The 12,642-nt window shown below is 39.7% G+C and overlaps 1 protein-coding gene across 6 annotated transcripts in view; it reads left to right on the plus strand.

The window, feature by feature from the left end:
- SH3KBP1 (SH3 domain containing kinase binding protein 1) overlaps positions 1-12,642 on the plus strand; it is a 264,182-nt gene that overhangs the window by 134,025 nt on the left and 117,515 nt on the right. For all 6 annotated transcript variants that reach the window (XM_058185828.1, XM_058185832.1, XM_058185829.1 and 3 more), the window contains one exon: positions 5,680-5,876. In XM_058185828.1, the coding sequence (XP_058041811.1) occupies positions 5,680-5,876 (197 nt within the window). The remainder of the gene's footprint in view (positions 1-5,679; positions 5,877-12,642) is intronic.

Consider the following 12,642-nt stretch of genomic DNA (forward strand, 5'->3'; position numbering starts at 1 on the left):
AAATGTATTAAACTCAAAATGGTTTCATACCTTAAGTGGGACAATATTGCTTATGTCTACATATTAGGGAATTTACCTATATTTTGTTAATAACTATTGTTGGAACTATTGGAATATTTATAGTATCATCTGAAGTCATAAATTGTAGATTAAATCATTAGTTCTGCTTATCTAAAATCTATGCATAATCATATCCTTAATCTTAAAAATAGTTCTTCAATAAACTATCATTTTGGTTACAAATATATTCAGGTTTAATGTTTTATAAATATTTTTGGACGATAGGAATAGCAGAGGTTCAAACTGGCACCCACATTAAAACACTTCCTTCATTTTTTCCAACACACATTTATAACAGAAAAGGATCACATAAATCTTGAGTTTATTTGCTCAGAGAATTATCTGTAATGCAGCTATCACAGTATCCTTGTGAAATTGGTTGGTGATTTCTAGGCAAAACAAGTTTACTTCCTGAGTTAATAGAAATGGAATAGGCTTTTTCACTGATAATATTAAAATTAATCAGATTGATTTAATGGACAGACAGGAATCTATTTTATTGTGCAAGGGGTGTAGATGTACTTTTCAACAAGATTTCCTCAGGTAGATATTTGATTCAATATGTTGGCAGAGATAATGGCAGAGATAATGTTATATATGCATTTGATTGCATATTTGACTAACTTCTGCTTTCTGTTTCTGTCTTAAATAATTTCTCTCTTAAATAATTTGCAATATTGATTATATAATTGGTTGTAATTTATATATATATAAGATCCAATATATGGATTAGCTCACCTATATTTTAAATCATAGCTTATTTAACATTTCATTGATTTTCTGACAAATAGATATCCATTTTTTTCATTACATGGTTATTTAAAAATGGATGTCTTTTAGTGGATTTTCTATATGGACATATGACATATGAACAAGGTGATTCTGATAATCACTTCTGCTTATTTCAGTTAATTTGTTTAGCTTATAAAAGCTGTGTGAATTTGTTCATTTATTGAGTGTTCATTTATTGAGATTTTAACTGAAGCTCTCCTCTGGTTGCCCATATTTTAGGTGTGTAAATTCTAAGAATAGTGGCGCATTATTATCCTAGTCAGATTGTACCATGCTCTATTATCCTGTGAAAGATCTTAGAATAACGCTATTCCACACTGCTAAATATCTGGGAGATATAAATAAATACAAAAATTTCTGTTCTACCTCCACTTGTGTGTGTGTGTGTGTGTGTGTGTGTGTGTTTATATATATATATATATATATATATGTAGGTCTTTGGTTATTCGGGTTTTCTCCCGTGTAAAATTGGAAGTGTCTTGGCGACGTTTCGACGAAGTCTCATTCGTCATCTTCAGGCTTCGTGTTTGTGGTCGTGCTACATACACAAAGCCAAACAACAGCAATGCAACTCACCAGCTCAAATCCCCCTGCAACTCAGATTAATCTGAGCACAACCAAACCACCACCCAAACAGGACACACCCCCAGCCAATCAGAGCACAAAAAAACCCCATCCAATCAGAGCACAGCCAAGCTCCCACCCAATCAGTTCAAACCCCCACTAGCAGTTAAAAAGGAAGAAACAGCTGCAATCACACATTGCTCCCAGAAGCACGGCTGAAGCCTGAAGATGACGAATGAGACTTCATCAAACGTCAAAGACACTTCCAATTTTACGGAGAAAACCCGAATAACCAAAGACCTACATACAAACACCCATGAAAACCTCAGAAAACATACATACATACATACATACATACATACATATATATATATTTGTTTTCTGAGGTTTTCGCTCAGAAAACTACACACTCTCACAAACGTACTAACATCCAATGGATTCCAGAGAAATAAGATTACCAAACTAATCCAAAAAGAACCCCCCACTAAAACCCAAGACAGAGAACAAGAAAATGGCACAGCTCTCCTCCCATATATAAAAGGCACCACAGACAGAATCAGCAAGATCCTCCACAAACATAACATCAAGACAGCATTCTGCACAAACCAAAAAATATCCACCATCCTAAGAAACCCCAAAGACAAAATTGAGTTAGAAAATCAAGGAGTATATGAAATTGCATGCACCGCCTGCCCCACCACATACATCGGACAAACCAACAGAAGAATAAGTGCACGCATTGAAGAACACAAGAACTCAGTCAAAAAAGAGGAACCAACTTCTTCCCTGGTCCAACACCTTAAAGCCACAGGACACGATATTGACTTTAAAAAGACCAGAACTATCACCAAAACTGGACACTTTAACAACAGAATAATCAGAGAAGCCATTGAGATAGAAAAACGCCCACACAGCATGAACAAACGAGATGATACCTCCCGCCTACCAGCCATTTGGAAACCCGCCCTTATTGACAAACGAGTCCTTAACACGAGGAATGACACCAGACCCACACTCACGAGGTCCACACAGGATGTCACCACCACACATCCACCCAGAAAGCAGACCCAAACCCACACTGATCAGGAAGCACGACCAAGGACCAGAAGCCAGACCGCAGCTGCAACATTAGCCATTTCAAACTCCTCCAATTCATACATGCAGCAGACTGACACCCACTCTGAAGATGTAGCATGACCACAAACATGAAGCCAAACAACAGCAATGCAGCTCACCAGCTCAAATCCCCCTGGAACTCAGACTAATCTGAGCACAACCAAGCCCCCACTCAAACAGGACACACCCCCAGCCAATCAGACCACAAAACAAAACAAAACCATCCAATCAGAGCACAGCCAAGCTCCCACCCAATCAGTTCAAACCCCCACTAGCAGTTAAAAAGGAAGAAACAGCTGCAATCACATATTGCTCCCAGAAGCACGAAGCTGAAGCCTGAAGATGACGAATGAGACTTCGTCGAAACGTCGCCAAGACACTTCAATTTTACGGAGAAAACCCGAATAACCAAAGACCTACATACAAACACCCATGAAAACCTCAAAACAAAATATATATATATATATATAAATATATATATATATATACCATATATATATATATATGTATGTATGTATGTATGTATGTATGTATGTATGTATGTATGTAGGTCTTTGGTTGTTCGGGTTTTCTCCTGTGTAAAATTGGAAGTGTCTTGGCGACATTTTGACGAAGTCTCATTCGTCATCTTCAGGCTTCGTGTTTGTGGTCGTGCTACATACACAAAGCCAAACAACAGCAATGCAACTCACCAGCTCAAATCCCCCTGCAACTCAGATTAATCTGAGCACAACCAAACCACCACCCAAACAGGACACACCCCCAGCCAATCAGAGCACAAAAAAACCCCATCCAATCAGAGCACAGCCAAGCTCCCACCCAATCAGTTCAAACCCCCACTAGCAGTTAAAAAGGAAGAAACAGCTGCAATCACACATTGCTCCCAGAAGCACGAAGCTGAAGCCTGAAGATGACGAATGAGACTTCATCGAAACGTCGCAAAGACACTTCCAATTTTACGCGGGAGAAAACCCGAATAACCAAAGACCTACATACAAACACCCGCGAAAACCTCAGAAAACATACATACATACATACATACATACATACATACATATATATATATTTGTTTTCTGAGGTTTTCGCTCAGAAAACTACACACTCTCACAAACGTACTAACATCCAATGGATTCCAGAGAAATAAGATTACCAAACTAATCCAAAAAGAACCCCCCACTAAAACCCAAGACAGAGAACAAGAAAATGGCACAGCTCTCCTCCCATATATAAAAGGCACCACAGACAGAATCAGCAAGATCCTCCACAAACATAACATCAAGACAGCATTCTGCACAAACCAAAAAATATCCACCATCCTAAGAAACCCCAAAGACAAAATTGAGTTAGAAAATCAAGGAGTATATGAAATCGCATGCACCGCCTGCCCCACCACATACATCGGACAAACCAACAGAAGAATAAGTGCACGCATTGAAGAACACAAGAACTCAGTCAAAAAAGAGGAACCAACTTCTTCCCTGGTCCAACACCTTAAAGCCACAGGACACGATATTGACTTTAAAAAGACCAGAACTATCACCAAAACTGGACACTTTAACAACAGAATAATCAGAGAAGCCATTGAGATAGAAAAACGCCCACACAGCATGAACAAACGAGATGATACCTCCCGCCTACCAGCCATTTGGAAACCCGCCCTTATTGACAAACGAGTCCTTAACACGAGGAATGACACCAGACCCACACTCACGAGGTCCACACAGGATGTCACCACCACACATCCACCCAGAAAGCAGACCCAAACCCACACTGATCAGGAAGCACGACCAAGGACCAGAAGCCAGACCGCAGCTGCAACATTAGCCATTTCAAACTCCTCCAATTCATACATGCAGCAGACTGACACCCACTCTGAAGATGTAGCATGACCACGAACACGAAGCCAAACAGCAGCAGTGCAGCTCACCAGCTCAAATCCCCCTGTAACTCAGACTAATCTGAGCACAACCAAGCCCCCACCCAAACAGGACACACCCCCAGCCAATCAGAGCACAAAAAAACAAACAAAACCATCCAATCAGAGCACAGCCAAGCTCCCACCCAATCAGTTCAAACCCCCACTAGCAGTTAAAAAGGAAGAAACAGCTGCAATCACACATTGCTCCCAGAAGCACGAAGCTGAAGCCTGAAGATGACGAATGAGACTTCGTCGAAACGTCGCCAAGACACTTCCAATTTTACGCGGGAGAAAACCCGAATAACCAAAGATCTACATACAAACACCCGCGAAAACCTCAAAACAAAAATATATATATATATATATATATATATATATATATATATATATATATATATATATGTATGTATGTATGTATGTATGTATGTATGTATGTATGTAGGTCTTTGGTTGTTCGGGTTTTCTCCCGTGTAAAATTGGAAGTGTCTTGGCGACGTTTCGACGAAGTCTCATTCGTCATCTTCAGGCTTCAGCTTCGTGCTTCTGGGAGCAATGTGTGATCGCAGCTGTTTCTTCCTTTTAACTGCTAGTAGTTTAACATTGCTCCCAGAAGCACGAAGCTGAAGCCTGAAGATGACGAATGAGACTTCGTCGAAATGTCGCCAAGACACTTCCAATTTTACACGGGAGAAAACCCGAACAACCAAAGACCTACATACAAACATCCGTGAAAACCTCAGAAAACATATATATATATATATATTTGTTTTCTGAGGTTTTCGTGGGTGTTTGTATGTAGGTCTTTGGTTATCTGGAAGAAACAGCTGCGATCACACATTGCTCCTTGAAGCATGAAGCTGATAACATCAGCCTGAAGATGACGAATGAGACTTCATCGAAACGTCACCAAGACACTTCCAATTTTACACGGGAGAAAATCCGAATAACCAAAGACCTACATATACATATATACATATACACATATACATATACATACATACATACATACATACATACATACATACATATATATCTTACCTTATGTTCTCTATAAGCATAATAAAACTGGTCCTGGTTGCTGTGCTGTCACTTGGAACAATGTTTCAAAATTAATTTCAGTATTGTACTATTAATCTGGTTCATGAGGGATTTTTTTTTATTTTGCTGATAGCACTGTTATAAAAAATAATCTTAAAAGTAAGATTCTTTTTCTTTCGTCCCTCTGGTAGGTTTAAGGGATACTACAGGATCAGAAAGTGATGGTGGTGACTCAAGTAGCACAAAATCAGAAGGAGCCAATGAAGCAGCAACAATCCAACCCAAGAAAATCAAGGGGATTGGATTTGGCGACATTTTCAAGGACAAACCCATAAAGCTACGTCCAAGGTCAATAGAAGTAGATAATGATTTTCTGCCAGTTGAAAAGGTATGGTATATAAATTAGTCACATGTATTCAGACTTGTGTGTTTGTGTCTCAAGAGTAGATGTTCTGCCAAGGTCAAAAAAGGAACTCTGCTTAAAAATGTTATTGAACTTTCTAATTGCCTAAAAGGATATGTCAGTGATTCATTCCTATGTGTAGTTATTCCTTTTCTATAATAAAGAATTCTTCAATATCTTTCTACAGATTGTTTTAATATTATTACAGGAACTCTTAGACTTTTCAAAATTTGTTGTGGAATTAATTTCTTCTTATGTCAGATTCTATAAATGGATTTGTATATCTGTGAGATTACTTCCACATTAATATCCAAAATGGAATATTTATTTTGAATTAAACCTTCCAATGTAAGTTGTATATATCATGCAAAATGGCAGACCCTGAATATATCATAATACTATAATTACGTTTAAAATAGTACTTTTTGCAATCTATGCTACACTATTGCACAGTTCCTTTCTCTTTCAGTTTCAAATCTTTTACCATTCCTTCTCTACCTCTGTCCTCAAGATTCATGAGATACGTCTAAGGCTCTTTGTCAGTAATGCAACCTAGTATCTCCTTCCTAGCACACACAGAGCCTCGTTGAAATCATTTTGGCACCTGAACAAGAAGAGCAATAGCAATAGCACTTATATGCCGCTTCACAGTGCTTTCCAGCCCTCTCTAAGCAGTTTACAGAGTCAGCATATTGCCCCCAACAATCTGGGTCCTCATTTTACCCACCTCGGAAGAATGGAAGGCTGAGTCAACCTTGAGCCTGGTGAGATTCAATCTGCCAAACTGCTGGGAGCTAGTGATCAGCAGAATAGCCTGCAGTACTGCACTCTAACCACTGCGCCACCGCAGTGGTTAATTAACTTATTAAGCAATAAGTTAATAGTTTTTTTTATAGCACAGAAGTGAAGACTTTGTCTATAAAGTCCTTATAGAAGCAAAGACTTTGTCTATAAAGTCCTTATATGCTCTTGAGAAATGTCTTTCAAAATCTGAGTTCCATCTGACGATCATCAGAAGAAATACATTTAGATATTGGAGAAATGCTTGAGTATAGAAAATAATGGTGATGGGTTGTTTGAACTGGCCTTTGGCTGCTCTTTCCTTGATGTGCACCATTTATGGATTTGCTTTCATATTGTTGGTCTCTGAAAGTACTTTCAATGGAATCGGCTTATTTTATTTTGATACTATGGATTCTTTTCAGATATAAGTGTTTTGCCTTTTCTTAAAGGTACAGTTGTTGGCATTATCAATTTCACTGATGCAGTCTAATAAATTATTTTGGACAATAGCTTTTACTGTATCTATATAGTGAGGAAGTTATAGGAAGGTGTTCAGTAATTTTTTTAAAGGACTACTTTCTTTTTTTTTTTAATTGAAAAAGTTTTTTTAAAAAAACAAAGACATTTTCACCCCTTTTTTCCCCCCTCCCTCCAAAAAAAAAAACACCCTTCCCCCCTCCCTTCCCCCCCCCCCCGGCTTCTCGGGTCAATCACAAGGTATTGTTATACATAAACCAAACATAGAATAAAATTTTCCCTTCCAATCCAATTAACCTTATCCAAAGCTTTTCATCTCCCAACCCCCTCCCCATTAAATAAAATAAGTTTTTAATTATTCAAAGGCAATCTGATATTTCTTAATCTGATATCTGTTTTGTATATAATCAATCCATTTTTTCCATTCAATTAAATATCTTTCCTGCGTATTGTCTTTTAAGAAAGCTGAGATTTTAGCCATCTCAGCCAAATTCCATACTGGGGTCCTGACTTTTACTTTGAGACTGTTGCTCTTCTTTACGCTTAAAAGCTCCTCTTGTCACCCTTTGCTCTTGTGGTTCCTCTAATGCTGGCAGCAATAAAGGCTCTTGGATCACCACGCCTTCTTGAATCTCTTGAAGTTTTTCTATCACTTCTGTTTCAACTTTCAAAACTGTAGAAAGAAAATCCTTTGCCTTTAAAACAGTGTCAATTCTGTATCTCCTTCCTTGATAAAATACTGTCAGTCCAACTGGCACCTCCCATCTGAATTGAATCTGATGTTTTTTAAGTTCTTGTGTAAAAAAAACAAATTCCTTCCTATCTCTTAACATCTTGGAAGGAATCTCTTTCAACACCTTCAGCTCCTGTTCTCCAATTTTTAAAGTTGTCTGATATGAAACTTGCAAAATCTGATTTCTCATAGTCCTTTTCACAAAATAAACCACAATGTCCCGAGGAAGCTTTCTCTGTCTTGCGATCCAGGAATTAACTCTATATATTTTATCAATTTGGTAAGCTACCTCTTGGGGTTCCACTTCAATAAATTCAGCCAATGCTTCTGATATAATTTTTCTTAAGTCTTCTCCTCGCTCTTCTTGCATACCACGAATTCTAAGAGCTCCTTCCATAAATTTATATTGTAATATCACAACCTGATCTTCATTTTGATCCACTTTTTTCTGAACACCTTGCATTTTATCTTCTAAATGCTTATTTGACTGAGAGATCTGTTGCATTTCCTCTTCCAATTTTTTTACTCAGTCCTTGAACTGCCATGAGAATATCTTCTCTTATTTTTGCATTAAAATTCTCCATCATCTCTTTTTGCCTATCTTCAGAAAGTTTTAATTGTTCTTTCAATATATCCTCAAGACTTGGTTCAGATCCCCTTCTTCCAGAAGGCTTTAAAGGTTTAGCTGCCATTCTGTCTTCAAAAAGATCAGGAATTTAATAACAACTTCCCTTTACTCCATTCAGTATAAGAGAACTCCGTTTGTAACAATCCACAAATAACGCTACTTTGTTGTACTAAAAAATTTTACTTTCACTTTCAGACGCCATTTTAAAAGTCAATTAATCAGAGACAAAGAAAGGTTTCAGGTTTCAAAAAGGGAGTCGGTACTTGCCGTGTTGATTCTACATCAAAGATCGAACGCTTGTGAAATTCCCGTCTGCTTAGAAAATCAATCAATTTAATAATTCCTTTTGAGCAGAAGCGACTCTCCTACTCCTTTTTCCTGAAAAAAAAACAGGATCGCGTTTGAAGTTGGAGGTAGTGGAATTCGGTGGGATCATAAATCCAGGAAAATTCGCTCTTAAGAGCAGACCCCCTGTCTAGATCTACCACTTTTCCACAGCTCTGCATAACCCTCTTTTGCCCAAAGGGTATGCTAAGGTCAGTGAACAGTGATTTATACTGTTTCACTGACTTTTACAATCTTCTAACGCGGAGTGCCCTGTTAGAGCACCCAGCAGGAGCGGTGACGTCACTGGAAGCCTGAAAGGACTACTTTCTAAGAAATGAGAAATGCAGTTATCTTCCAGAAGTTGGAGCCTCATCGGCTCAAGGTTGATTCAGCCTTCCATTCTTCTGAGATTGATGTCAACTTCGAACTGGACCTGACCGCAGCCATCTCTCTGTTCCTTAGTTGCCACACAGGGGCGAAGGGGGGAAGGAGGTTGGAATGCATTACTAGACACAACATTCTCATGAGAATCAAGGTCATTTCCACTGGCAATAGATAAGGTTGGGAAAGGAGTGGCCTGCTAATTAACTCAATCGGCCAACAGGATCTGGGACACTTAGCAACGGGGTTATTTCCTAGTTTAATTATACTGAAACCATGGGAAAGATTTAAATTTGATTTTCCATTGAAACTGTGCTGATATGATGTACTCATTAAAGAAGACTTTTGAAAAGGAGCTAAATCTCAGGATTCTGATTTGCTTGAGTTCATTAGTCGGAGCCTTGACATTAAACCAAATCTCATAAACTTACCCGGAGTCCTGAACCCTGGCCACCTTTTCAACAATACCAGAGGGGTGAAAAAGACTCAGGGAATATCGGAAATGGAAAAATCAAGCTTGATGAAGCTGTCCATCGAGATCTCCCCCACTTCAAGAGAGGGAGAAGGAATTCTGGCCCCGAGGGACCAGCAGCCTGTCCCCTATGTCAGCGATGATGAGGGTGAAAATGACTCAATGGTGAGAGAAGCCATCCGCCCTTTGTCATCCCTGCAAGAATTGTGCTGCCAAAGTCAGGAATCATGGGAAAATAGGACACCCTAATAGATTCAGGCTACACCAGGTGCCTAATTAGTCTACTGACAGTGCTGAAGCTAAGGATCAGAGCAAAGCGACTACCCCAAGCCATGAGACTTGAACAAGTTGATGGATCACTGCTAAGAGTGATGCAACGCACCTCACTGAGCCAATGCAGCAAGAGATGGAGACATTGGGAGATCATCCAGTTTTTAATAGTCCTGAAGATGACAGAGGCAGTGATTCTGGGATTGTTCCAGCTAGAAAAGTGGAACCCGATGATCTGGGGGGAAGGGGGAGAGAGAAAAATGAGGCTAGAAAGAGGCCCTCTCCCTTCTCAAGTCAGCCAGAAGGAAAGAGCTGTCTAGCACCAGGCAGAAACTGAAGAAAACAAGCTCCTTAAAGCCACTTCAGAGCAACTACCAGGAACCCAGTTAATTCCCAGAGTACCGAGACCTGGCAGGGGTGTTCAGCAAGAAGAAATGTGACATGCTACCCCCATCGCCCTGACTGTGCCATTCAGATCCCCATCTCCTGCTGCATGGCTGGCACGAAGAACAAGGTGGCGATGGTGGTGACAGTCACAGGACTGAAGCTCTTTTTTGGTGCGTTCGAGAAGCAGAGGCCGGTAGTTATTGGTGCAAGAAGCCTGCAGCCGCCACCTCTTTTTCGGCACAAGAAGCCTCCAGCTAGCCACAGCTGCCGGCTCGGTTCTGGCTGGCAAAGGGGTGGTGGCTGGGAGGCTTGGGTTGGCAGGGAGCCCAGCAGCGACGGCTCAGGGCTGTTTGCCTTCCCTGGCAGCCAGCTGCGGGAGGAAGGTAAGGTCGTGGGACGAAAAAAGAGGTGGTCATGATGGGGGAAGAAGCGGGTAGATTGAGTAAGGCCTCTGAAGGAGGCAAAATGGGGCGACGCATGGTGACGCGTGGTGAAGGGAGAGCGGGCAGCATGCGGAAGGCCTTTGACAGATTGTGAGTTTAGCCATCTCAGAAAATAATAGGTAGAAAGGCTGCAGTAGCTGTAAGTTCAAATTTTTTTACTATTGAGTTCTGTGGGGGTGGCTTGGGGGCGTCATGTGACTGAGTGGGCATGGCCAACTCAATGTCACTCACAGTAAGGTGCTGCCCCACCAAGCCATGCCCACAGAACCGGTAGTAGAAAAATTTGAATCCCATAACTGCTCCCCCTCTGTTGAGAGAGGGTTGTTCAATTTTGACATATGATGGCCTCTTTTACCCCTTTTTCAAACCAGTGATCCTCTCTTTCCAAAATGTGGACTTCATTATCTTCAAAAGAGTGGCCTGTGTATTTTAAATGCAGATGGACTGCTGAATATGGTCCTGACATGTTTGTTCTCCTATGTAGATGACTGAGAATCTCTATAGACAAGGAATGGTTGTGTTTTTCCCCAAAAACTAGTGTGTGAACTGTGGGTAGATATCTTAGCTTGAAAGATTTATTATGAGTCATAATGAAGTGAGGTGCAGTTTGTGATGGAATCAATCATATACATAATAAGCAAGAAATTAAGGAAGGTTCCAAATGACTATAGAGTAACACTGTGGTTGGAATAATATTCCTTGACTTAATTTAATCTGTCAAACCACAAGCTTTTTATCCATATGTAATTTCAGTCAACAATGGTAATATGTAGCATTATTCTACTATTACTAAAGCTTGCAACGGTAGCTGATTCATTTTTGTATCCTTTTGAGTAATAAATTTTTTGGATAGATCTGAATAGATAGATAATCAAAAAAACAGATCTGCGAACAATTAGAAGCAAATAAAGTTATAACTAGTAGCCAGCATGGGTTTGTTAAAAACAGATTATGCCAAACCAATCTTATCTCATTAATTGATAAAGTCACTAAATGACTAGACCAACAAAATGCTGTGGACATATTATATTTAGATTTAAGTAAGGCATGGTAGAGCACAATCTTGCCAAGCTTCTTGGTAAACTAGACAAATGTGGAATAGACATCATCACCAATAGATAGATTTGTGGTTGGCTGACAAACCGTACTCAACAAGTAGTTCTTAATGGTACTACAGCCACATGGAGAGAAGTAAGTAGTGGGGTGCCACAAGGCTCCATCTTAGGCCCGGTACTCTTCAATATCTTCATAAATGACTTAGATGAGAGAATAGAAGGAGCACTTATCAAATTTGCAGATAAACTGGCAGGAATAGCCAACACCCCAGAAGACAAGCTCAAGATCCAAAATGATCTTGACAAACTTGAACAATGGGCCCTATCCAACAAAGTGAATTTCAATGTGGAGAAAAGCAAAGGTTTATATTTAGACAGGAAAAATCAAAGGTATAAGTACAATGTAGGCGAAACCTGGCTCAAAAACAGTAATTGTGAGAGGGACCCTGGAGTCTTAGTGGATGATCACTTGAATATGAGCCAGCAGTGTGCAACAGCAGCCAAAAAAGCTAATACAATCCTAGGTTGTATAAACAGAGGCATAGAATCAAGATCATTCCAGAGGACTGGAAAAGAGCTGATGTAGTTCCCATCTTCAAAAAAGGAAAAAAAACAGATCCAGGAAACTACAGACCTATCAGCCTAACCTCAATACCAGGGAAGATTCTGGAAAATATAATCAAGCAACGAATCACCGAACACCTAGAAGCAAACAAAATAATAACCAAAAGCCAAGATGGGTTTGTCAAAAACAGATCATGCCAGACTAATCTTATTGCATTCTTTGACAAAGTG

Source organism: Ahaetulla prasina, chromosome 5, assembly GCF_028640845.1.
Source record: "Ahaetulla prasina isolate Xishuangbanna chromosome 5, ASM2864084v1, whole genome shotgun sequence".
Lineage (NCBI taxonomy): Eukaryota > Metazoa > Chordata > Lepidosauria > Squamata > Colubridae > Ahaetulla > Ahaetulla prasina.